Here is a 22,545-nt window from a genome sequence, read left to right as displayed (position 1 = left end):
ACATTATATGCTAGCATTGTTCTACGCCCTATGGTAAGACAAGGCACAAGACAGACAAGTCCCTGCTCTGGTGCAGTTGACAGTCTAAGGGAGAAGATACACAATAAAATATTAGTTAAACAAGTAGATGCTTCAGTAGAATTTCTGATACTGTTACATGTTATATATAAAAAAGTAGGCAACAGAGAATAATGCATAAAGGGACACTGTTTTAGAGTGGCTAGGAAAGGTGGTGAATCTCAACAGACCTGTATGGGGTCCAGGAAGGAGACATGCGACCATCTGGGTAGATGTTCCAGGTGAAGGAAGCCCCATGTGCAGGAAAAGACTTTGGCATGATCCAGGAATAGCTAATTGCTTGACAACATCTTGCCTCTTCCTATTCTCTATCAAAGCCCACTAATGACCTTTGATTGGCTAAAGACAATAGCTTTATTCCTATGTTATCCTATGATTCTTCTGCACACTCTACTAAGAGGCAGTATTATATAGGAGTTTGATAGCATGGCTCTCCTTTCCAGTCCCCAAAACAATATATTCTGGCCACTGAATAAAGAAAACTGATACTGTCTAAATGGTCACAGTTCATCTGAACAGACATATCTACAACGTGAACACAAGTGACTTAGTAAGGAAGCAACAGGTTTTAAATACATATATAGGGACAGCTATTTCTAGAAAATCTTTAGATAGGCATTTAAAAAATGCACAGTAAGAGGGGGCCAATTTTTGATTCTCCTGCTTTTAAGAGAGGAGCGTTGTGACCTAATGACAGTAGGGCTCACTATGTTGTGTGGGTACTAACAAAACACACCCACCCAATCATAGCATTCAGAATTTCCAGTGACCTAAAATAATTAGCAACGCTCAAAGCACCAGACATAACATGTCCCGAGTACACAGACATGCATATCCACAAGACACACTCAGAAAACATTAGAATGGAAAAGGTTAATGTTCCTGACACACTATTTCATTTATGTGTGTGTATGTAAATACATGCATACGTATAGATAGATATATGCAAGAAGTTATATTCCAAGCAATAAACACAATAAGGACATAATAAAACCCTCCTTTTTGTCTTCCACTCTCAACCTCACATTCCTCCTACCCTAGAGATGCACATTAACCCTGATACAGATTGTTTTCAGCATTATCTGATCTCTAATGAAAACCCAAACAGGAACTCCTGACAAAGAAGAATCGGTAAGATAAAATAGCCTTGTGGGCGCCGTGGCTCACACCTGTAATCCCAGCACTTTGGAAGGCCAAGGCAGGAGGATCACCTGAGGTCAGGAGTTTGAAACCAACCTGGCCAAAGTGGTGAAACCCCATCTCTACTAAAAATACAAAAATTAGCTGGGCATGGTGGCAGGTGCCTGTAGTGCCAGCTACTCAAGAAGCTGAGGCAGGAGAACTGCTTGAACCCGGGAGGTGGAGGTCGCAGTGAGCCAAGATCACACCACTGCACTTCAGCCTGGGTGACAAGAGCAAAACTCTATCTCAGGAAACAAACAAACAAACAAACAAACAAAAGATAAAATAGCCTTTTCTGACACCCTATAGGGAGGAGGGGAATGACACAGATGGATACGCTCTCACTAAAACCCTTTAAAAATTATGTCCTGCTAATAAAGCAATTGAAGCTTTATAAAAGTCCATGCATTTTTGACCAATATTTTTACTAGTATATTTAAGTAAATTATAATGTAATAATGGGTAGTAAATTTAATTGGTAGAATATTTCTGTTAATATATGTCCTAGCCTAATTTCAAAAAAGAGTGTAACTACTGTGACTCAATTACATGGGATGCACCAAAGTTGCCAACTCCATGCTTACTTCCAGGACACAGCGCTAATGCCTGGAAGCAGCTTCTCAGCAAGGGATATTTCCACCTTTTCGTCTGAATAAGGTCTTATGACTGGCTTTCACCAGATCATCAGTGGAAAGGGGCTGACCTGATGCAAAGAAAGGTATGCCTTCCTCACTTTCTCTACTATATGGCATAGAGTAAAAACTACATGACGGAAGGGGTCCAGTTCGCCCAGTCACTACACAGAAAGTGGTCCATCAAACATTCTAATTGGAGTGTGCGAATGACAAAATGCTACCATGTTAAGCTGCTGTGATTTTATGGTTTATCTGTTACAGAAACTAGCATTAGACTTTTTAAGAAGAAAAGCATTTATAATACAATTTGGATTTATATTCCTTTGCATATCTTAATTTTTCTAAATATCTCATGGACTAAAACAACCACTTTAAAAAATAAAAGGCTGGGCGTGGTGGCTCACGCCTGTAATCCCAGTAATTTGTGAGGTGGAGGTGGGAGGATCACTTGAGCCTAGGAGTTCAAGACCAGCCTGGACAACACAGTGAGACATTGTATCAAAAAAATAAATAAATAAAAATGTAAGAGAGGCTGGGCATGGTGGCTCATGCCTGTAATCCAAGCACTTCAGGGGGCTGAGGTGGGAGGATTCATTGAGGTTAGGAGTTCGAGACCAGCATGGCCAAGATGGCCAAATCCTGTCTCCACAAAAAAATACAAAAATTTGCTGGGTGCTGTGGCGTGCACCTGTTATCCCAGATACTAGAGAGGCTGAGGCAGGAGAATCGCTTGAACCCAGGAGGCAGAGGTTACAATGAGCCGAGATTGTGCCAATGCAGTCCGGCCTGGGTGACAGAAAGAGGCGCTCTCAGGAAAAAAAAGAAAGAAACAAACAAACAAAGAAAACAAACAAAATAAAATAAAAAATAAAAGTGAGTACACAACTATGACTTCTCTCTTTTTTTTTTAATTTTGGTCTAAATGATATATTTCCCCATTCCCAACATTTAAAATTAAAGATTCTAAATAGTATCTTAGTATATATGATGCATGCCATAGGCAACAAGTTACACACATCTATTTGCCTTCTTTGACTGAATAATATAACTGAAGAAGCAATTTGGAGGCTGACTTAGATACTTGGGATGGAAATGCAAAGAAATATTAAGTTTCGGCAAGAAAAATTAGGACATTTGGTAAGTGAGGATAAAAAGGTCTGTGAATTTACAGAATCAGGTGCCTCCAAAGGACATTACATTACCTACAATTCAACTGGCAGAGCAACCCTCCCCACACCCCTTTCAGGCATAAAAGAAAGGCCTCCAAGCTCTTGCAAATGAGAAAAATTCAGTCATTAGTCTTTAGCCATTAGTCTTTTACTAACTGGAAGTCCATGTGACTAAGAAAGGCACCTACAGGAATAGCCTACGGGTATACAATGTAGTCTAAACAAGGAAGCAGATTCAGAATTATAAACCAATCATTGTCCAATATTGCAATAGTAATTAAAAAAAAAAAAAACTCTCTTAGATGAGAGTCCAATATCTAAACAAATAAAATGGAACTATTCTGTTGAAGTAGTATTTGGGGTGCTGGAATGGTAGCTGCTTGGACCGCAGGACACTGTTGTTCCAGGTGAGTCCCCTGCAGTGATCCCGAGGAATGTCTTTGCAGCCTCCAGAGCACCACTTAAAATGCGGGGGTAAACTGAGGCAATGAGACTCTGAGGTGGTTTCTTTTTGTTTAGAAAAAGAAGTGATTTCCCTGTAATCCTAAGGATTAAGACCAGAATACTGGGGCATCTGTTTTGAGAAATAAAGTATGAAAAAAATGCTGTCTTTGAAGTAGAATTACTAAACTTTCTGATCTTTGGATATTGATTTTTAGAATTACATCACTAAATTGAGCTGATCAAATACTTGTGCTTTATATCAATCATTATATAATTTGAAATTCATTTCTATTCAAAACCATTAATTTTAAGATGTAATGGCCGGGCGCGGTGGCTCACGCCTGTAATCCCAGCACTTTGGGAGGCCGAGGCGGGCGGATCACAAGGTCAGGAGATCGAGACCACGGTGAAACCCCGTCTCTACTAAAAATGCAAAAAATTAGCCGGGCGAGGCGGCGGGCGCCTGTAGTCCCAGCTACTCGGGAGGCTGAGGCAGGAGAATGGCGGGAACCCGGGAGGCGGAGCTTGCAGTGAGCTGAGATCGCGCCATTGCACTCCAGCCTGGGCGACAGAGCGAGACTCCGTCTCAAAAAAAAAAAAAAAAAAAGATGTAACAATGATTTTAAAAGGTCAACTATTATTCTATCAGCATACCATACGGTTAGCATGTTACTTTTCCTTCTAATTTATAATTTACTATTTCTAGCCTTTAATTTCTTTTTTAAAGGGAAACTTGCATATAGTAAAATGTGTAAATTTTAAGTATACTATTGAAGAATTTTTAACATATATGCACATACATAAATCTATATAAATATACGTGTGAGCATATTCATACAACATACCCCTTGTAAGGTTTAAATTATTTTTACATAGCTATAAATACCATATATAATAAAGTGCCTTTTTTCTTCCTTTTAGCAATATTATTTCCAAGGGGCAAGAAAAACTTTCACATTTAAAAAAGAAGGATGGAAAAGAAAAAGGCTCTCCATAGTCAGATATAATTTAGTAACCCTCTAAGTATAGGCTAGCTATTTTCTTAGTTTTAGGGATGCTCAGAACCTTTAATATGCAAATGTGTGCATGTTGGGTGTGGGAGAAATACAAAGCTATAGTTCAGAAATTTATTTTAATCATGGAGTCATTTTTTTCATATTAAATAAGACTAATATTCTACTGTTTATATTATTTGTTTCATTTATAATTCAATTATATGAAAAATACTGCCCTAAATATTTCATCAGGTGGATGCATCATAGTTTTAGTTAATCAGTAAAATGACTAGGCTAAGGGGTGCTTACATTCCTACGCTCTAGGCTACCATCTGTATTATTTAACTGCTGTGCCTTCATAAGCCTGATACACTGCCTCAGGCTGTGCATGTTCAATTTTACTGTCCTATAGTTTGTATTAGTAAACAATTTTTTAAAACTAGGTATTTGTTAAGCTATCTGAAATTTGTTTTTGCACACAGTGTAAGGTAAAGCGCTAAACCAATCTTCCCCTGGTACAGGCCATTTGTCACTTACTAAATAACTCTTTAGTAAGTGAGGAGGTGAAACCTACTTTTACATTAAATTTATTCATAATTTGATCCATTTGGGGGATAATCTGCCATTGATCTGTCACACTATTCTTTGCCAATACTATATTTTGTTAAAACGTTATAGCACTGCATATGTCTCTGTATGTGGTTGGTCTAGCCTCTCTTAATTAATGCTCATTCATTTTTTAGAGTTTTCTTTGATTTTTTTCTTATAGATGAATTAGTAGTTTAATCAGGTTCTTTAAGTGGGGAAAAAAAAAACTTGAAATTTTGATGGAATTGCTTTTCTTCCTGTCTCCTAAACACTGCTAATGTAAAACTGAATGTTCTCTTTTTATTACATATTCTGCCTATTATCTTTTCACCTAAGGTTTAAAAATAAATTGGCTTCCATTTTATGGCAGTATATCTTTACAAATAAATTTTACATAAAGCATGCACGAGGGTTTCAATATTTCCACTTCACCGTGTAAGAAGAAATTACAATTATTTTTCATACAATAGAAAGTTGATTTAATTTCTCTCCTTGGCAATCGTGAAATGACCACACATTAGATGAAGAGAGAACACTTAGTTTACATATAAAAAATATCAAATGCCAATTTGCCACTTAACAAGAAGTTATCAAATATTTTCCCCAAAGAATAGCAGAATGAAGATAACTAGTGGACTGGAACACATTTTTCAAAGCAAAATAAGAAATAATTAGTATCCTGTGTTGCTACCTGAGCTCCAGTTGCTATTTCATCAGCAGCTTCATTCATTACTCCTAGGGTTTGAAAAGCAAACACACACAGCTCCCGTTCACACACAGTAGGCTACAAAAGAAAAGGGACTCAATATTAATCACAGAACTTTTTCCCAACTCTCAATTTCAAAATTAAATTCGTGACATTTCACATAATAAATAGAAAATGCAGTTTTAGTGTTTTTTAAAAAGGAAATCATACCACTTTAACAAGAAATAAATTCTTACATTTAGGTAACAATTAGCAGAGTCATTTACTAATATAGAGTCAAAAATATTATTAAAAAGATCCTTTTCAGTTAGTTTTAGACACACTCAGAACAATTTAGCAGTAAAAAATTCCTTAAATAGGAAAATTTATCTCTTGTGCTTTCATATACATTTGCACATGAGATGCATAAAATGTAAATACCTAAGCTGGTGATATAACAATAAATGAGTTTAAATATGAAAGCTATATAAAACAAACATATGAAAGAGAATTCCACTTTGTCCTATGAAATTTTGTTTGTAAAAAACAAAACAAAAAAAAAGCATGATTCTGTTTACTTGCTACCCAGCTCTTGAAAGACTCGTTTTGTTGCAAACACTTTTGACTTCAGTAACCTCGTGAAGTCAACAGCACTGAAATATACACTCTGCAATTACTTTGGAAGAGCTCTCATCTTTCACATCTAATATAGTGTCATCCTCTGATTTATCTTATCTCCCAAGTTACATTGCATTAGGTAGCTGATGAAGCCTAACACGATGCAATCCACGGTGCCTCTGCATAGCAGACAAAAGGCATTTGTTAGTGCCACTGCTCCTACGCTCACTTCTTTCAGAGGCCAACTTCGTCTCTTGCTTAACCAGTGGGGACATATGGCCCCATTCTGAACATCCTTTATGTTCAGAATGGGCCCATATGCGTGGCTTTATAGATAGAAAGCTTGACCAATTACAAAGCTTTCTGGTTGACTTTGCTCTAAAAAGGATTTTAGGGAAAAAAATGAATCTATATATTTCCTTTGTCAGACTTAAAAGTGCATTTGATTCCATTTTCAGAAACTTCAGAACCATGAGAGGAAGTAGAGAAAGTTCTTCATCCAGACTCAAGCTATACACTCTGCAATATATATTTAGATATACATAGAGCAAAATGTTCAATTTCAACAACTTTTCCTTTGAGTGTTTATTTTTAACCTTCTCCAATTTTTTTGTGTATCTATATGTGTATATGCTTTACCCTCAATTTCCCCATGGATATTATATTGCTTCTTTTGTTCATTTTCTGGGGCTTAGAGCATGGTATGACCTGAAATAAGGCAACCACTTACTGCATATTTACGATAGTGTCAAACGCTATTCTGGTGCTTGAATACAATGAAACAGTACACAAACAAGAATCTAAGAAGAAGATAAACCTTAGATATCATAACAGGCCCTGGGAATTTATTTTTATATCAGCTACTGAGGAAGTAAACAGTGACACAAAAGGGCACTTTGTTTTTAGTAACACTCTCGTAGAATAACCATCACTTTTGTATGATTAAAATCCATCAATCCCAAAGGCTTATTTACTGACATGAGTTATGACTAGTTTTTATCTGAACCTTGAACTAGGCTTACTTTGTGATCTAAATATGTATATTTGTGTGTGTGTGCACGTGTGTGCATGTACATATATATACACATTCCAGGTAATATAACAATAGATATTACTTTTTCAATGCCAAATTGCATATCTCAAAATAATAAGAGCTATTTATGACAAACCCACAGCAAGTATCACACTGAATGGGCAAAAACTGGAAGCATTTCCTTTGAAAACTGGCACAAGACAGGGATGCCCTCTCTCACCACTCCTATTCAACATAGTGTTGGAAGTTCTGGACAGGGCAATCAGGCAAGAGAAAGAAATAAAGGGTATTCAATTAGGAAAGGGGGAACTTAAATTGTCCCTGTTTGCAGATGACGTGATTGTATATTTAGAAAACCCCATCATCTCAGACCAAAATCTCCTTAAGCTATAAGCAACTTCAGCAAAGTCTCAGGATACAAAATCAATGTGCAAAAATCGCAAGCATTCTTATACACCAGTAAGAGACAGAGAGCCAAATCATGAATGAACTTCCATTCACAATTGCTTCAAAGAGAATAAAATACCTAGGAATCCAACTTACAAGGGATGTAAAGGACCTCTTCAAGGAGAACTACAAATCACTGCTCAGTGAACTAAAAGAGGACACAAACAAATGGAAGAACATACCATGCTCATGGATAGGAAGAATCAATATCATGAAAATGACCATACTGACCAAGGTAATTTATAGATTCAATGCCATCCCCATCAAGCTACCAATGACTTTCTTCACAGAATTGGAAAAAAACTGTTTTAAAGTTCATGTGGAACCAAAAAAGAGCCCACATTGCCAAGTCAATCCTAAGTCAAAAGAACAAAGCTGGAGGCATCATGCTACCTGACTTCAAACTATACTACAAGGCTACAAAACCAAAACCAAAACCATGGTACTGGTACCAAAACAGAGATATAGACCAATGGAACAGAACAGAGTCCTCAGAAATAATACCACACATCTACAGCCATCTGATCTTTGACAAACCTGACAAAAACAAGAAATGGGGAAAGATTCCCTATTTAATAAATGGTGCTAGGAAAACTGGCTAGCTATAAGCAGTAAGCTGAAACTGGATCCTTTTCTTACTCCTTGTGCGAAAATTAATTCAAGTCAGATTAGAGACTTAAATATTAGACTTAATACCATAAAAACCCTAGAAGAAAACCTAGGTAATACCATTCAGAACATAGGCATGGGTAAGGACTTCATGTCTAAACCACCAAAAGCAACGGCAACAAAAGCCAAAATTGACAAATGGGATCTAATTAAACTAAAGAGCTTCCACACAGCAAAAGAAACTACCATCAGAGTGAACAGGCAACCTACAGAATGGGAGGAAATTTCTGCAATCTACTCATCTGACAAAGGGCTAATATCCAGAACCTACAAAGAACTCAAACAAATTTACAAGAAAAAAACAAACAACCCCATCAAAAAGTAGGCAAAGGATATGAAGAGACATTTCTCAAAAGAAGACATTCATACAGCCAACAGACACATGAAAAAATGCTCATCATCACTGGCCATCAGAGAAATGCAAATCAAAACCACAATGAGATACCATCTCACACCAGTTAGAATGGCAATCATTCAAAAGTCAGGAAACAACAGGTGCTGGAGAGGATGTGGAGAAATAGGAACACTTTTACACTGTTGGTGGGATTGTAAATTAGTTCAACCATTGTGGAAAACAGTATGGTGATTCCTCAAGGATCTAGAACTAGAAATACCATATGACCCAGCCATCGCATTACTGGGGATATACCCAAAGGATTATAAATCATGCTGCTATAAAGACATATGCACACGTATGTTTATTGCGGCACTATTCACAATAGCAAAGACTTGGAATCAACCCAAATGTCCATCAGTTACAGACTGGATTAAGAAAGTGTGGCACATATACACCATGGAATACTATGCAGCCATAAAAAAGGATGAGTTCTTGTCCTTTGTAGAGACATGGGTGCAGCTGGAAACCATCATTCTCAGCAAACTCTCGCAAGAACAGAAAACCAAACACCGCATGTTCTCACTTTTAGGTAGGAATTGAACAATGAGATCACTTGGACATGGGAAGGGCAACATCACACACCAGGGCCTATTATGAGGAGGGGGGAGGGATGGCATTGGGAGTTATAACTGATATAAATGACATGTTGATGGGTGCTGACTAGTTGTTGGGTGCAGCACACCAATCTGGCACATGTATACATATGTAACAAACCTGCACGTTGTGCACATGTACACTAGAACTTAAAGTATAATAAAAAAAAAAAAGAAAGAAAAAAAAAGAAAGTTCTAAATCAACTTTATTGACTTGTCAACTGACTCATTATTTTAAATAATACGCCTGCACTCCTCAGGATGAAGCTATGATTTGATTAATTTGTGGAAACACTTTTCCTTCCTGCATGTTCTTGGTTTAAAAATAACCCTCTTCCCATACTCAAGTGAGTAAGGCAGATTTCTAGGTATATTCTGCTACTCCAATAGTTTGAAGAAGGAAATCAGACAGAAATCAGGCACCCTAGAAAATCTGCTTTTTGGAAACAAAAACCAAAACACTTTGCCATCATACTAAAAAAATGAGAAGTAAAAGGAAGGACTATGTTCTTATAAAAATAATTTTATCTTTCCTTTTTAACACAGCAACTACAAAGGTCATGATGTCATTAATTTATATACCATACACCATACTAAGTAAATGCTAGTAAATTTTTAAAACAACAATTCTGTATCTCTTGCTCATTTTTACTAGAAGGTTCAAGTAGTATTTAAGATGTAAGATGCAAATGACTTTATTTTGAGGTGTCTGTATATTTATTTTTGTTGAGTAGTAATCCTCCCTTTTCCTTGTTTATCCACACGTTATTTCTGAGAAGTTCAAAGTGTTAACACCAGCTGCTGCACTAAAAGAAAGTTATCAAATTATATTAAGTGACTAGATGTCTCTTTCGCTCACAGAAGGAACATCTTATTCAAGGAAGAGAAACTGAATTACTCCCTTAAAGACACACAAGTAGTTATATTGTGGGCTAGCCTTATCCTGTTCCCACCCTATCCCCCACCCTGACAAATTCTACTATGACTATGTTATTTACACGGAAAATGTTAGCATCAATTCAAAACAGCACATAGTCATTAGAACTATTACCAGTTAAGTGTATTGCCATGTTTTATTGTACATAATTTAATACAAAGTATGTATGCCTAAATAAAACCAGGTGTTATATTACTTATTAATTCATTCTGAGTTTACAAAAAAACTATTAGTTCCAATTTGTAAAATACTACCTATTCTTAATATTATATTATATTGCCTGGAAGCAATTAACCGCTCTAATTTAGACTGCAAAACCATAGCAAGTCCCTCTATTATCAACACATACATATTTGCTATAGAATATTCATTAGGCACTATTTAAAAGCATGAGGAACGTATTTATATATGTCCCTGAAATAAGACATATTTTAGAAGTTTTCAACTAAAATGAATACATTTTTAACTTTATTTGAATCAAAGCAATTTAAATGTGAGCAATAAAAACATGTTTCAAAAAATGTTTTAAGCTCGGAAGAATATTTTAGAACCTAATTGTATTTTAAGAAATTTATGTTTTCCATGAATTTAAATTACCCTCTACTGGTAATAGAAATAATACAACTCTAAAGAATCTAGCTATGTATTTATGTAGAGAAAAGCATGGTGTAGGTTTTCAAATATTTTTGCCATGGTCTTTTTGTTTAAACAAAATATTTCACATAAGTCCAGTATACAAAACAGCTAAAAGTGGAGCTTGTTCCTGTTGGAGCACATGTGCACAGTTCAGTTTTACTATCTATAAAATGGGAGTAAAAATAGTATCCAGCTCTCAAATTGATAAAAATACCAAGTGAGATAAGGTTTAAAAAATATCCTTGAGGTATGGAAAGCTGTTTAAATATTAACAATATAAGGGAACCTGGAGAAGCTAGCTCTACTGCCTTAACTCAATGTGTATACAAAGATAAGTATTTAATAAAAAATAGTTTTCTTTGAAGCATATTATGAAGTAGCATTTTTATTTGTATACCCACAGTTTAAAACTATTGCTGCAATTTTTCTTACTAAAAATGAAATAAGCAGAGTAAATATAAATTCCTATTTAAAAACTGGTATTGACAAATGCAAGAATAATTATATGAATATCTTCTAGAATTACAAACTTAGAAGCCTTTAACTCTCTGTATTTACAGTTTTATAGTCAATGCTTTGGGTTCTGTTTGTGGTCAAGACACACATTCAGGGTGAGGGAAGGTGTGCGGTCCATGAAGAGAGAGAGAATCCCACAGCAATTAAGGCAGATCCACAGTAAGACAGCATCAGGTCTAATTAGGCCTAAACATGCAGTAGTCTCTATTTGTCTCATACAACTAAAGATGTTGTTTGAGTATTAAAACTAATTTCTATTTAGTTTGGATTTTTTTAAACAATGTTTTTGAACTAAAGGTTTTTTGGCATAATTATTATTTTAGTTAGTATTTCAGAAGTTGATATCTGAACTTCCATGTTGAAGGTTTGGGGAGGGTTTTAATAGGTTATGCTTTTTCATCCATTCTTCAAATATTAAAATCAGGTCTAAATACAAGCAGACCTATCTGTTTTACTCTTAGAAGGTAAAATGGGATATACCCAGGTCTATCCTCATGCTCAGTTTCTCATGAATTTTCATGGGAATGTCTTTGTGAAAGAAAACTGAATCAAATCTTGAGACCCCCAAACTCACTATGCCAAAGGGAAAGTTAAGCTTGGGAACTGAGTCAGGCCATACTGCTTTCCTTTTGTTCCCAAACTGATAGCTGTTATTTCACAGCTCCGTGTCATAGCCTCACCCATGAGACAGGTTTCCACGACAATACAAGGTCACACATCTCCCCAGATGGCCTCCCTCACAAGGAAATTCCTTGAAGCCCCCAAATCTTTCAGGAGACATACCCACTATAAACTAGCCCTAAAACCAAGTTCTGCTGAATCTCATCCTGACAATGTCAATTATTAGATTATCTTCACAGGGCGAGAACAATGACCAAGAACAGAGACATCCTTGTGCCTACCCTGTGATTAATACATAACTTTTTCCTCTACTCCCTCTTTTCACATGTAAAATGTAGATTTACTGAGGCTAATCAGAGCCTCATAAGAATGTAACCATTTGCCTCATTACCTACCCGTCCTCTTCCTCCCGCCTCAGTCATTTTTTGGTTAACACCTAAAACTGGACCAAATTATAACTGGGTGTTGTTAATTTCACTTGCAAAATAAGAACCTTAGTTACAAACATCTGTCTAATGTTGGATACACAAAAAATATAGATTCTCAGGTTTCTCAGTTGGCTTTGCTTCAGTAAGAATGGGCATTACTCTAAGTGGGTGACAGACATATGCAAACATATTTGGGAATCAGCAGACTAGAATCTCATGCCTCATCAAACCACTCAGAGCAAGTAATCCAGGGCATTTCACATGATAGGAGAAGAGAATGAGATCATAACTCTCATATCACATGTTGATGTGGGAAATGAGAAAGTCTATTAACCAAGGACACACAGAATAATTGCCAAGTATCAAAGACAGAAGCCCAGCTTTGCAAGAACTGTTATTCACACAGCTACACGGTTTTCTCCAGCAGAGTTCAGCAGTTCAGCAGAGTACACCATTGTACCAATCCACGATTGAGGTGATTAACGTAAGTATAATAGAAAAGGGCATTAGGAATTTAGAGGCTGATAAAACTGGCATTTCTGGCAATAAGTCCTTGTTTTATTGTTTTTCAAAAACAACTGAAGACACAAACTACATTTAAAAAGCATCTCTAAAACAATTTGCTGCATTAACACTCTAGTTGATTCCACAATGGAGAGAACCATGCATTTGGTTTTGGTTTGGTTTTGTGATGACAGTATAAATGACACTTTTAAATTGAAAATCGAGGACTTCCTGAACAATTCTTGTGATGTTAATGTAAGCGTTATGCAGGTGCAAAATGTTATGTGTCAGGACTCAAATCTGGGAGTGACATTTATAATTTTTGTAAACAAAAGTGAAGAAGGAGCAGCAGGGAGTTTCTAAGTATGTAGTTTAGTTCCCTGTATTGCAGAGAGTGTGACATGCTAACCTAGACCTCTGAGTGGAGTGACAGATAGTGCAAAAGCAGTGACTAAAATTTTAGGACTTTTGGAGAATAAAGGTTAAAGAGGATTTATGTCATCTAAAAAACAATCAGGCTTAAAGAAACGAAAAAAAAAAAAACAAACATGGGAGAGTCTAAGTTTGGAAAGCAAGATCTAACAAATGTAAATGTAATAAAATAGAATGGGCATAGAATTCTATAGAAACCTGAGTTTTATCTAACCTGTTTAATCACCAATGGGTTATAACTTACATTCTTTATGTCTCTGAGACTTACTACAGACTGTAATATGTCAGATGGGCTCAATAATGATCAGTGATTCAGTTAATTGGTTAATATCTCGTAAGAAATTATATATTACTTCTTATATATTACTCTTGAATTTACAGCAAAACATTGCAATGTAAAAACAAGTAAGATATAGAAAAAAATGAGTGGGACCAACTTTGGTAAAATATCTGTTTCACAGAATCAAGAGGTAGTTCTTCCTGTGTCTACCTCTCTTCCTTTCAACGTGAAAAGTTTCTTTAATTTTCATTTCCTGATCTGATTTCCTATGTCACTTATCTTACTATTTAAGAAAGTTTTCTGATATTCTTAGGTATCAGTCTGCATCACGGCAACAATAAACCATCTGATAATCATCCATATTTATTTAGAAAATGTTTTCTCTCTTGCTTATATAAAAGCATGGCCATTTGTAGAAAAATACAGCAATATTCATTGTTGCAGATATAGATTAAAGTCAAAATTTCGAGTGAGACACCAAGAATACTAATAGTAACTATAATATTTCCACTACTTACTATAGAAATGAATTGCCCACAATTAAACCACAAACAGTGAACTCCCAACAACGTGTGTGGTACATTTCCAGAACATAAATGTGGTCAATTCAAGTCCATAAGTCAAGAGTAAGAACCCCTGCCTGGTGCCATTCTATCAGTATTAGAATCCATTTCTATTACTTACTAGCACACTAACACTGAATAAATTACTATTTTCCTCACCATAAAGTGGGGATAGTAATAATATATACCCAGAGAGTTATTAAGAGGATTATACTTGAAAATCCACATAAATAACTTTAAACATTCGGATTACATAAAAAAACATGCAAAAAGCATTTACTTTTGATAACATTACTATTACCTTTTGTGGTAGAAATGGCAATGCTATAGAGCAAGCAATAGATCAATATCAACAGGTGAGCACTGACAACGTGAAAACATAGCCATCTAAGTGGGGCAGGTTGAGATGACCAGAGAATTCTCCCTATTCTCATCAAAAGGACACATTTCCCTGTGTCAAATGGAAATGGCAAAATTGCAGTTATTTAATAATTAAATGATGATTTCGTTGATTTTGGTTTCAGAATAACATTATATCTCTGAGAGTAAAGTTGACTGGCAAAAAAATAGCACATGGATTGTTTCCCTTAAGCAAAAAAATAAAATATCTGACAGATGATTGTGTTATTAAATGGCTACAAGAGATGTTTTTTTAAAAGTATAAATCTTGAAATACAAAAAAAGTTCCAATAGAATTATTGCTTTCCAAGTTTTGTGTTTTATCTTTTCAAACACATATTCTAAACAGCAAGACAGGTTTCTTTTAAAAAGTGTAACAGAATCTAGCATGGTGCCTTCTACTTATCAAATATTAAGTTAAATGTTTGTGATGCAGTTTTAAAGTCAGATAGAATTAGGTTCAAAGCCAAGTTTCTACCTATATTTTCTGGGTGGTGTTGAACAAACTGCTTAACCTCTATAAATCTTAGTCTCCCTATCTGCAGCATGAAAGCAAAAGTACCTAAACCACAAGAGGTGTGTGATGATCAAATTAAAAAAAAAAAGCCAAATATCTACCCACAGTGCCTGGCACACAACCCTCAATAACCTCCTTTTCTCTGTTAACTATGATAGCTATTAGCTCAATCATTATTTTCATATTTATCTACATTTCATTATTTCTTAACTCAAAAGCTGGACCTTGAATACTATGCAGATATGGTACAATGTACTTGCTTGTTAAAAGCTTTGAAATAAGGAATGATATCAGCAAAAAAGGCTGAGTGAGGAACCCAAACTTGCACCTCTCTATAAAATCTTTAAAAGAAACTGGCAAAAATGGCCTGAGTCAACTCTTATGATATTCTGGAAATTAATTTAAAAACTTGCAGCAACCCAAGGATCAACAGCTGAATCTTGGTAAGAACCACAAAACTTGTGACATTTAATCTTTTTTTTCTGTTTTGGGGAAAACAAAAAGTGCAGCTCGTTGCCAGCGCTTATTTAATTCTACATAAACAGACTCTTTGAGGCTGAAGCAAATCTGATTTTCAATCAATGTGAAAACAAAATATAAAAACTGTTCTCAGAGCTATTTCTAAACAGAACTAACATCAGAATCGTCTGAACCATTGGAATCGTCTATTTCTGAAAAATCAGATTCATCAAATGAATCTTCAGCCAACAGCTATTCTAGAACAATGTTAACATTACACATACAAATGCTATGTTTTCTAGGATTTGACATTTTCAGTGATCAAGAATTACTACTATATTTTGTAAATGGAAATACCACTACTGAAACCAAAATGCTGTAAGTAGAATGATGTATTTTGTTTCCAAAGTAGATATACTAGAGCCATGCAGAAATAATAATAAAAGTGACAGATTTCATGGCAAAGTTATCTCCGGATAAACACTATTGCCGCAAGTGCTGCTGGCAAGTATTGTTGGGGCAAATGGGAAAAGGGTTAAATTTACCCTAATCCAATCTTCCATTCGCGAGCTCAGTGGTAGCCTTAAAAACAATAGCCTGTATTTCCAATAATAGAGGGAGCAGAATGGAACTGATTCACAAAGAGATATCTGATAGTTCTCTGGAAGACACGCTGAAAATACTTGTCTTTATTTCTGCCTGACTTGGAACTCAACCAGTACTAAAACACTACCTGGAGTGGGGATTAAAAACATTTCCAGTAAGTGTTTTAGTTGTGTGAGGCAACAGATAATAACTGAGGCAAACAACAGAATAACCAAAAAGCTTAGAAGAAAGGATTGGGAAAAGAGATGTCCATAAGGACTATGAAAAACTCATACATATTCCTGGAAATCCAGAAGACCATATGCTTGCCCATGTCTGTGTGCATGCTCAAGAAAGACTTTAGAAGGCCTTAAATCTCACCTCTGGCTGATCTTAACACTCTGGACAAGCAGGAATGAAGGCTAAGGCCTGCCAAAACAGTTTGGCTGATCTAAATCCCAGAGTTCCAGCATTATTATACTTCAAATGTCCAGTTTTCAATTAAAAAAAAAAAGAGGCATGCAAGGAAATAAGAAAGTAAGACCTATTTACAGGGTAAAAAGAAACCAATAGGAAGGATCCCAAGGAAAGCACAGATGTTAAATTTACTAGACAAAAACTTTAAATTGGCTATACTTAAAACATTCAAGAGCTAAAGAATACCATATCAAAATAAATGAAGAAAAGACAATGTCAACAGAGAGTATCAATATATAGAATTTATAAAAATAAAACAAACTCTGGAGTTGAAAAATACAATTACTGAAATAAAAAATCATATTTGAGCAGGCAGAAAAAAGAATCAGTGAACTTGAAGATAGGTCCATTGAGATTAACTAGTCTAAGGAAGAGCAATAATAATAATATGAAAAAAAAAATCAAGTGTAAGAGATATATGGGGCACCATCAAGCATACAAACATATAGATAATGGAAATTCCAGAAGGAAAGAGGAAAGAAAAATTGCAAGAGGAATATTTGAATAAATATGGCTTAAAACATCTCAAATTCATTAGAAAAAATTAATCTATACTTCCAAGAAATCCAATTAACTCCAAATAGGATAAATTTAAAGAGGCACTTAGACACATCAAAATCCAGATGCCAAAAACCAAAGACAAAGAAGAAATCTCAAAATCAGCGAGAGAAGCAATCCATCACATAAAAAGGAATCCTCAATAAGAAAACAGGTCATTTTTCCTGGGAAACCACAAATACCCAAAGGCAGCAGGATGACATACTCAAAATGCTGAAAACAGCACAAATCCTCCTCCACAAAAATTTTCAACCACAAATTCTATATCCAGCATAACTATCCTTCAAACAGCAAAGGAGAAGGTAAAGCCCTCCCAGGTAAAAACCAACAGAGTTCATCATTTGCAGAGATTTCCCACAGGAAATAATGAAGGGAGTTCTTCAGATTAAAATGATAAGGACACTTCAGATTAAAATGAAAAGTAACCATATATAAAGGTAAATACAAAGGACTGCACACAAATATATATATTTTTTAATTTTAAACATTGATATAATATATTTTTTAAAATTTAAACATAGATATAATACAAACATAGATATAATACATAATACAATAGCACATTGATAAATTTGACTTTGACTTTTTTTCCCTGATTTTTTCTGGTTTGGAAAACAACTGCATAAAGCAATAATCATAAATTTATGTTGATGAGCACATAATATAAAGATATAACTTACATATTTATATATAACAGCATTTATATGTACTTCCACTCTGGGAGTGGAGTTGAAACTTTGTAGGAGCAAAGTTTTTATGTATTATTAAGGCTGGTTACAGAGGCTCATGCCTATAATCTCAGTACTTTGGGCCAGGACTTCCAGACTAGCCTGCTCAACATAGCGAAACCCCATCTCTACAAAAAACTTTATATAAAGATTAGCCAGGCATAGTGGCTTGTGCCTCCAGTCCTGGTTACTTGTGAGGATGAGGCAAGCAGGAAGATCACTTAAGCCCAGAAGTTGGAGGCTTCAGTGAGCTCTGATCAGCACTACTGCACTCTGATCTAGAGGACAGAGCAAGATCTGTCTCTTACTAAAAAAAAAATCAAGTTGGTATTAATCCAAACTAGATTTTTAGAAATTAGGATGTTAACTGTAATCCCTAGAGCAATCACTAAGAAAAACTGAAAAGCTACAACATGGAATTAAAATGGTACACTAGAAAATACTTATTAAACACACAAAAGAAGGCAATAAGGGAGAAACAGAGCAACAAAATGATATAATACAAATACAAAATGAATAGCAAAATAGTAGAAGTCTTTCCTTATTAGTAATTATGTTTAAGTAAAAAGTTTAGCAAGGATTTAAAAACAAGATCAACAATTTGCTATCAACAAGAGATTCACGTTAGTTTTAAACACATTAATAGGATAAAAACATAAGCATGAAAAGAGGTATTCCATGCATATAATAACCAATAGAGAGTTGCAGTGGTTACACTAATCAGACAAAATAGACTTGAAGACAAAAATTGCTATTAGAGACAAAGAAGGACATGAAAAAAGATTCAAAACATCAAGAAGATAAAACACTTACAAACATATATGCATCTAGCAATAGATTTCCCAAAACACATGAATCAAATATTGAAAGAACTGAAGGTAAAAACAATTCAACAATAATAGTCAGAGCCTTCAATATCCCCACTTTCATAATGGTAATAAAGAATAAATGAATTTGAAAGAGAAAATAGAGAAACTCAATGAAACGAAGAATCTGTTCTTTGAAATGTTAACTAAAATCCACAAGCCTGTAGCAGGACCAACAGAGATATGATACAAATGTTCAACATCAGGAATGAAACAAAGAATATCACTAAAACTCTGCAGACATCAAAAGAACAACAAGAGAATACGAATAAATTACTCACATACATTTGACATCTGAGACAAAATGGACCAATTCCTCTAAAAGCAAAAAATATCACATTTCACCCAAAATAAAATAGATAATTTGAGGCTGGGCACAGTGGCTGACACCTGCAATCCCATCATTTTGGGAGGCCAACGCGGGCGGATCACCTGAGGTCAGGAGTTTGAGACCAGACTGACCAACATGGAGAAACTCCGTCTCTAATAAAAGTACAAAATTAGCTGGGTGTGGTGGTGCCTGCCTGTAATTCCAGCTACTCGGAGGTTGAGGCAGGAGAATCGCTTGAACCTGGGAGGCAGAGGTTGTGGTGAGCAGAGATCACACCAGGGCAACAAAGGCAAAACTCCGTCTCAAAAAAAAAAAAGATAATTTGAATAGCCCTATAACTAATAAAGAAATTGAATTCATAAATTAAAAATTTTTCACCAGGTTTGATGGCTCACACCTGTAATCCTAACACTTTGAGAGGGTAAGGCAGGAGGATTCCTTGAGCCCAAGAGTTCAAGACCAGCCTGGGCAACATGGTGAGACCCTATCTCTACAAAACATTTTAAAAATTAGCTGGGCATGGTGGCATGTACCTGTAGTCCCAGCTACTCAGGAGGCTGAGGTGGGAGGATCACTTAAGCCCAGAAGGTTGAGGTTGTAGTGAGCCATGTTTGCACCACTGCACTCCAACGTGAGTGACAAAGTAGACCCCTGTCTCAAAAAAAAAAAAAAAAAAAAACTAAAACAGCAATCTCCAGGCCCAGATAGTTGTTATCGCATATTAAAAAATCAGTGTAATACATCATATTAATAGAATAAAAGAAAAACATAGTAATATCAAGAGACACAGGAAAACAAAAACAGACAAAAATGCTTTCATTATTATAAAACCACCTAACAACTAGGACTAGAAGGGGATTTTTCTCAACCTGGTAAGTGGTATCCATGAAAAATCCCCAACTAACAGTGAAAGGCTGAACATTTTCCCCCTAAATCACAAGATAAAAATTTCTTTTCTTGCCACTTCTAATCAGTCTTGTATTGAAGGTTCTAGTCAAGCACATTAGGTAAGGAAAAGTAATAAAAGGCATCCTGATTAAAAAGGAAAAAGTGAAACTATTTGCAAGAGACATAATTTTATATAGAGAAACAAAGAATCCAAAAATAACTTAATAGAACTAATAAATAAGTTCAGCAATGTTGCAGGAGAAAAGATTAACATGCAAAAATAACTTCTATTTCGATATAATAGCAAATAACGTTCTGAAAATGGAATAAAGCAACTTAATTTACAGTAACTTCAAAAATAGTAAAATGCTTAAAAATATACTTATCCAAGATAATGTAAGACTTGAATACTGAAAACTACAAAATAGCATTGAAATAAAATTTTAAAAGCCTAAATAAATAAAACAATCTGGTGGACACAAATTGGAAAGGTTAATATTGTTAAGATGATGTCTTGGTCTATTCCGGCTGCTGTAATTGAATACCATAGGCTGGGTGGCTTATAACAACAAATATTTATTACTCATAGTTTTGAAGGCTGGGAAGATAAAGATGTCAGGAGATTCAGTGCCTGATGAGGGCCCATCTGCTGATTCATAGACCAGAGTGACAGTAAGGCCACACATTAATCTTCTTGCTGTGTCCTTTCATGGTAGAGGAGTGAGAGAGCTCTCTGTGCTCTATCATAAAGGCATTATTCCTGTTCATGAGGGCACCACCCTCATGACCTAATCGCCTTCCAAACAACCCATCTCCTAACACCATCACATGGGAGTTAGGATTTCAATATATGAATTTTGGGGGGAACACATTCAGTCTACAGCCAATGGCAATAGTCTTCAAACTGATTTACAATTCCAGGGCAACCCTATTAAAATTCCAACTGCCTTTTTGCAGAAATGGATAAATGAACCATAGACTGATAGAGAAATGCAAGAGACCCCAAACAGTCAACGTAATCTTATAAAACAAAAACAAAGAGGATTTGTGCCTCTTGACTTCAAACTTACTATAAAGCAACATTAATCAAGACAATGTGGTACTGGCCTAAGGACAGACATACAGATCAGTGGAAAAAGACTTGAGGGTCCAGAAATAACCCAAAACATCTATAGTCAAATAATTTTCAATAAGGGTGCCAAGATCATTCAGTAGAGAAAAAATAGTCTTTTCAAAGAACAGTCCTGAGACAACTGGGTATCTACATGCAAAAGAATGACTTTGGACCCCAACTTAACACCATATACAAAAATTAACTCAAAAAGTATTGTGACTTAAATGTAAGACATAAATCATGAAATTCTTAGAGGGAAACATAAGTGCACTGTGTGATTTTGAATTAAGCAATTCATTTTTAGATGCAACATCAAAAACACAAGTAACAAAAGAAAAAATTGATAAACAAGACTTCATCAAAATTAAAAACTTGTGTGTGTCAAAGATTACTATTAAAAAATGAAATGACAAACCACAAAATAGGAGAAAATAATTGCAAATCATATATGTGGTAAGGATAAAATATTCAGAATACATAAAGAACTCTTACAACTCATAAGAATACAAATAATCCAATTTAAAAATATGAAAAGGGTTTAAATAGGCATTTCTCAAAAGATACACAAATGGCCAATAAGCACATGAAAAGAGGCTCAAAATCTTTTTAGCAGAAAATCAAAATATTTTAGCATCTTTTAGTTCGTCATTAGGGAAGTGCATAAGAAAACCACAATAAGAAACTACTTCACACATACTAGCATGGCTGTAATTTAAAAAATAATAATAAATAGAGAATAATACATGGGGAAGATGTATAGAGACTGTAACTATCATACATTGCCAATGGAAATGTAAAATTATGCAGCAACTGTTAAAACAGGTTTGGTTGTTCCTCAGAAAGTTAAACAGAGTTAACATATGTTCTAGCAGTTCCATCAACTGATGAATGGATAAACAAATGTGGTATATCCATAAAATGTATATTATTCTGCCATAAAAAGAAATAAAAGTACTGACATACGCTATATAGATGAGCCGTGAAAACATTATAAGTGAAAGAAGTCAGAAACAAAAGGCCACATATTATACAATTCCATTCATATCAAATATCCAGAATGGCCAAATCCATAGAAACAGAAAACAGGTTCATAATTGCCAGGGGATGATAGGAGGCGGAAATTGGGAGTGACTGCTAACAGGATATTTCTTTTGGGGGTAATGGAAATTCCAT

At 35.2% G+C, this 22,545-nt stretch overlaps 1 protein-coding gene across 4 annotated transcripts in view; it reads right to left on the bottom strand.

Annotated features, from left to right (window-relative positions):
- Positions 1–22,545, bottom strand: part of PARP8 (poly(ADP-ribose) polymerase family member 8) — a 191,918-nt gene that overhangs the window by 24,337 nt on the left and 145,036 nt on the right. For all 4 annotated transcript variants that reach the window (XM_021939359.2, XM_017959529.3, XM_021939360.2 and 1 more), the window contains one exon: positions 5,783–5,875. In XM_021939359.2, coding sequence (XP_021795051.1) covers positions 5,783–5,875 — 93 coding nt within the window. The remainder of the gene's footprint in view (positions 1–5,782; positions 5,876–22,545) is intronic.

The sequence above is a fragment of the Papio anubis genome, chromosome 5 (assembly GCF_008728515.1).
Source record: "Papio anubis isolate 15944 chromosome 5, Panubis1.0, whole genome shotgun sequence".
Lineage (NCBI taxonomy): Eukaryota > Metazoa > Chordata > Mammalia > Primates > Cercopithecidae > Papio > Papio anubis.
The sequence above is the reverse complement of the archived record's forward strand: the minus strand, read 5'-3'. Positions and strand labels throughout refer to the sequence as shown.